This window comes from Capsicum annuum, chromosome 3 (assembly GCF_002878395.1).
Source record: "Capsicum annuum cultivar UCD-10X-F1 chromosome 3, UCD10Xv1.1, whole genome shotgun sequence".
Lineage (NCBI taxonomy): Eukaryota > Viridiplantae > Streptophyta > Magnoliopsida > Solanales > Solanaceae > Capsicum > Capsicum annuum.
The window spans coordinates 193,430,470-193,435,797 of NC_061113.1; the positions used below are offsets into that span (position 1 = coordinate 193,430,470).

At 31.2% G+C, this 5,328-nt stretch overlaps 1 protein-coding gene across 1 annotated transcript; it reads left to right on the top strand.

The window, feature by feature from the left end:
* Nucleotides 1-374: 374 nt before the first annotated feature.
* Nucleotides 375-1,051, top strand: LOC124896774. Its single transcript, XM_047408608.1, has 2 exons — nt 375-524; nt 776-1,051. The coding sequence occupies exons 1-2, from the start codon at nt 375-377 to the stop codon at nt 1,049-1,051; spliced, it is 426 nt and encodes a 141-aa protein (XP_047264564.1).
* The last annotated feature ends 4,277 nt before the right edge of the window (nt 1,052-5,328 follow it).

Genomic DNA, 5,328 nt, shown 5'->3' on the forward strand with positions numbered 1-5,328 from the left:
ATGATTTAAAGACTTGCAAAAGTAGTACCTATGATTTTGACCTACACATATTTTATTGAATTGTTTTTTTTTTAGGCTATATTCTGCCATTAGCCTACAGTGTTGTGGATTTAGAGAATGACAATGCGTGGACTTAGTTTTTTCATAAGTTTAGGGAAGTATTTGGGGAATGGGATAACATGTGTGTTGTATCGAATCGAAATGAGAGTATCATAAAAGGTGTGAGCATTGTTTATCCTAATATCCCCCATCTAGCATGTATTTGGCATTTATGAAAAAACGTTTGCACATATTTTAGAAAAAGCAAAGATAGACCTAATGACCTTTATTATTCTATGAGTAAAGTTTATAGAAAAGAAGATTTTTATTACATTATGTCAAAGGTTGCTAAGGTTGATAATAGGGTTAAAGAATACCTAGAAGAAGCTGGATGTAAAAAATGGTTTCGATGTCACTCGCCTGTTAATAGAGGTAGAATGATGATGTCTAATATAGCCGAATGTATTAATGGTTGCTTGGTAAAGGTTGGAGAACTTCCTATTTTAGGATTCCCTGAAAAAGTTATAATTTAATTTGCTGCATGAAATTGTAAGAATAGTGAAATTGCATCTTATACCAACACAACACTGGGAGAGGATTTAAAAAAATTCTGATTCTTAACGGGGATAAAGCTTTGTGGATGACGATATGTATTAGATATTTTTGAAACTATTTCTTTTATTCATTATATATTTTTTTATGTTAGCATATGTATTTAATCATTTGTTTCTAACAGGTTAAGGCAACTGCAAGTTATCTTTATTGTGTATATGAATTAGGAAGGAGGTACATTATCGATATTGAGCGTGGCACATGCAACTGTGGCCGGTATCAAATTGATAAAATACCTTGTCCACATGCATTTGCTGTATTAAAGAGTAAAAATGTAGATGTAAAAGATTATGGTCGTTACTGCTCTGAATTGTACAGGCCAAACATCATTGTCAAGACGTATAAATTCTTGATAGTTCCAATGTCAGACATGAGGATTGGAGTGTTCCTCAATTTGTAGAAGATAGAGAAGTTGTGCCGCCCAAATACAAAAGACCTCTGGGTAGGCCAAAGAAAGGAGGCATTTGAAATCAAGTGAATCACTTTCTTCAAGTTCAAACTGTTGCACTAAATGCGGACGTGCAGTTCATAACCAAGTGCGATATTTTCTCAAAGAAGACGTGAAGAATATAATTTGTTTTTCCATATGTTGATGCTTAGTTTGATTTTTTTTTTGAATAATCATTTTACTTTGTTTATGTTGATACACTGGAATAATTTTGAAATATGTTTTATATTGTTATATGAAGTTTAATTCTTAATAAATGTTTGAGATTGTCACAACAATGTTCTACACTATACATAGATCATATTGGATTCCTTTACTATTTACCTTCATAATGTACATACAGGTGTATAAATATCTAATATGGCAGCTATAATAGTAAATATTCATTAATATGTATTGTATAACAAATAATAAAATATTAAACTATCGGATCTATTTAATGTATAACTTTTTTTATAATTGAACATATGTAGAGTTTATTGTCTAAACAAAAAAAAACTGGCACACTTGTTTATGGTATGTAATTCAAATTTAAGTGGCCGTTGTATAATGTGTATTGTGTATGAAATTATGTTATACTTAAGTTTATATGTATGATACAAGTAGTTTTTTGCTATAATGTGTCATATGTATGATAATGTATTTTACATTTATTACTTTGTGTGTTTCCAAGATTAAATGTAAGAATTGTAAGAAAATAACAGAATTTTATAACTGTATGATACAGATTTATACTTTAGTTTATATGTATGATGTTAAAATATTTGTTATTTTTGTATTAGTTATTAATTTTTAACATTATGTTTGATAATATGTTATAGTTTAATTTACGTGTATGAGACAAATATTCTATGTATGAATGACATTGTGGTTAATCCAGACATTATATGTTACAAACTTATAAAAGTATTTCTGTACTAGATAATATTATACATTAGATACAAAATAGCACTTTAATGTATAATTCATTGTTATACGTTACATATAAATCACTGTTTAATGTAATACATGCCAATTTATAAAGTACCAATACAATATAATGTACTTACAACGTAATATCTGCCAAATAAGATAGTAACAATACAATATGTGTTACGTCATTGCAATACACTTAATTAAAACCAAAAAATGTCCCAACCAAAGCTACTTACAATACATAACATATGTATGTATAAGAAGATTACAGAGATAAGAAAAAACTAAATTACAATCCAACATTAAAAAAAAAGTCATTTAATTGTTTAATATCAACTACTAAAACCTAAAACAACAATTAGATGTTTCCATGCAGACTATTAAAAAACAGTGTTACTTTAAAGTAACAATTGCACTTTCATAAATTGATTGGAGTTAACTATTCCGTGGACAAGGAGGATCATCATTATCACTTGTGTATTCTTCCTTTGCCTTTCTCACTCCGTAATGTCATAGTAAAGAAGCAAAGCATGCACGTTGACTTTCAGCATCAAACCCACATAAATGCACTTCTAGTCCTTCACTTAATTTTTCAGCATATGCAGCCACGAAGACGCCATAGTCCCTGAATTGAAAAAAATTATGAAATAATTGGTTGTTCAATAATTATAACATGATTATACATGTAATAAAAAAATTAAACAAAATCACTTACAGACTAGTAGATGCTTATTGAGGTATGTTTTGAACATAGTCAACATCAAATGGATTTTGATTGATAAGTTGAGTGCGCTGACCAAGCTTGTCTTTATACACTTCCAGTGATGCCAGTTAGTTCGCTCTGTCTTTTCAAAAAAATCACTGTATGACAAGTAAGTAATCAACATCACTGCCAACTTTTTTATTTTATCTGAAGTGTCCCTTTTCCTTGTACCATATAATGAGTCGTAGACACATATCACTCTCTACTTCAACATAATTCAGCCAACACCCAGTGAAATTCTTTGCTATATTTTACTGGAACATAGATCTTATCAACCATATGCCATGGTAATCCAACAGGTATACAGAATCAGTAATTGTGTTCGTAGTTGATTCTTCATTCATAGCCACAGCACATGATTCTGCATAATCTTTTTGCATAAAGGTCTGAACGTATGATGCATCTGGATAATATCGATGATATGTCTTCTCGATATATGTTTTGAAGAAGCAGCTGGTTGTTGTATATCTATAATTTTCACTCAGTCGCATCTTCAATTTCTGTCTCAAATGGTAGAAGATCATATCTAAATGTTAGATGAGCAAACAGGATAAAATATAAAAAACAATGAGATGAGACGACGTAAGAAAATATAGAAGATCAATTATTTTTCCATGGTTGGAAAAAAATATTTAATCTATGAGATGGTTGTATAATGTAATATGTATATATGTAGCTATTTTAAGATGGTTAGATATATGTATATTTTTTACAGTAGTGTATGAATGACTGGGAATACATGTATGATATGGTATTATACTTCTGTTTCTATGTATGAGGCAAACTTTTAATTCAGTTTCTACCAATAAATTTAGTTTCTTACAATAACTTAAGTTTCTAAAAATGATTATTTTATGAGATGGTTGTACACAGTAATATGTATGTACAACTATTGTAAATAAGGTTAGAGATACTTACATTATTTTACACTATTGCATGAATAGCTGGTAATACATATATGATAAAGTATTATACTTCAGCTTCTATATATGATGCAGGATTTTACTTTAGTTTTGGATAATAACTTCGGTATGATGAAATATTAGGTTTTATGTATGATGGAAGAATAAAACATATGTATGATGCAAGTATGTAACACCCCGTATTTCCCTAGCATAATCTAAGCCCCACTGCATGAGTATTCGTATATGAAATATTTAAAACACTTATTATTTTTTAGTTTAGAGCCTACCATTGTGTAGTAAATTCAATTACTTTTCCAACGATATAAAATTTGCCCAAATTGGATAATCGGGTAAGAAGTTATGACGATTTTAAGTTTTAGTGGCAAAACCCCATCATTTTAACCTCTAGCGCGTCGCGGAGCAGGACAATCTCCCATTTGGAAAAATCCAGTAAGGGTCGGCAATTTTGGCATGTCACGTCATAGGTCAATTTGATATTTATCGATTTTCAGTGTGACTCCACGATAATGGCGCATCACGGAGCAGGCTAATTTTTTGTTTGTCAATTTCCAGTGGGCCGCTGTGATCATGGCGCGTCGTGGAGATGGCCAAAATGGCATCCATAGGCTTACCGTAATGGTGGTACATCACGGCGTTTATCCAGGTCCCAGTTGTCCCTTTTCTAGTGGCTTAGCGCGATAGTGGCGCGTCGCACCAAGGCCAAAAATTAGTATTTCAGTTTTTAGCTTGTGTTTTTAAATTTGTTTAAGGGTATTTGGGTCTTTTTTCTAAGTCCTAAACGCTCCCTAAACACAAAATTTAACCCCTAATTGACCTAAATACTCATCATTATTCACTTTCTCTCAAATTAAAAATTTTCTCTTTTAAGAACAAGAAACCCTAGCTCTCAAGAATCAAGGTCAAATCTCAAGAACTATCCATCAATCCTTCGAAATTCATCATCCCAGGTACGTTAGATGTTCATCCATGGATTCCATTCATCCATGGAGTCCAAGTATTCGTTTTAATTACAAATCTATCATCTTTTCAAGATTTATGATATTAAATTATGATTTAAAACTATGAATCTCCATGAACTTCCTTGAATATTGATTTTTATACCATACTTTAATGGAATTATCGTTGTTATCAAATCCCTCATGTTTTAATATTGTCCTTTTTTGAATTAGAGTTATAAATATTGAAGTCATGCTATTATTTCAAGTTTTATACTATTCCCATAAATTGACTAAACTATGAAGTACAAGTGTTTGATAAAATGCCTACAAGAGTGATTTATTTAATAAGAGCCTTCATGTCTTGGCCTTCAAGCTTTAGTGTCTTTCCAGTATTGTTGTTTTGAGCCCTGAGGGTATTGAATACCCAAAAACCATAACTGTTTATTTAGTCTAGTCTCAGTACACTATAGAATCGTCTTCAGATTATATTATGAGCATTATCAGAATAGTCAGATATCAGTTATTTAACTCAGAACAATCTAGTATCTTAGTGTATTTCAGTTGGGAGTACGATTTAGCACTGAGCGAGTGTAGGGATGAGGGCTTCCCCTTCAGTTAGGAAGAGTCGTTAGTAGCAGTCCCTATACTCCAAAACTACGTAGCCAGTGTAGGATATGAGTAGTCACC

What these genes read in the sequence shown, in the direction of transcription:
- LOC124896774 (XM_047408608.1), top strand. Translation starts at nt 375, where the DNA reads ATGTCAAAGGTTGCTAAGGTTGATAATAGGGTTAAAGAATACCTAGAA. An exon ending in TTAATGGTTGCTTGGTAAAG is followed by an intron (nt 525 to 775) that starts GTTGGAGAACTT and finishes TGTTTCTAACAG; the next exon opens with GTTAAGGCAACTGCAAGTTA.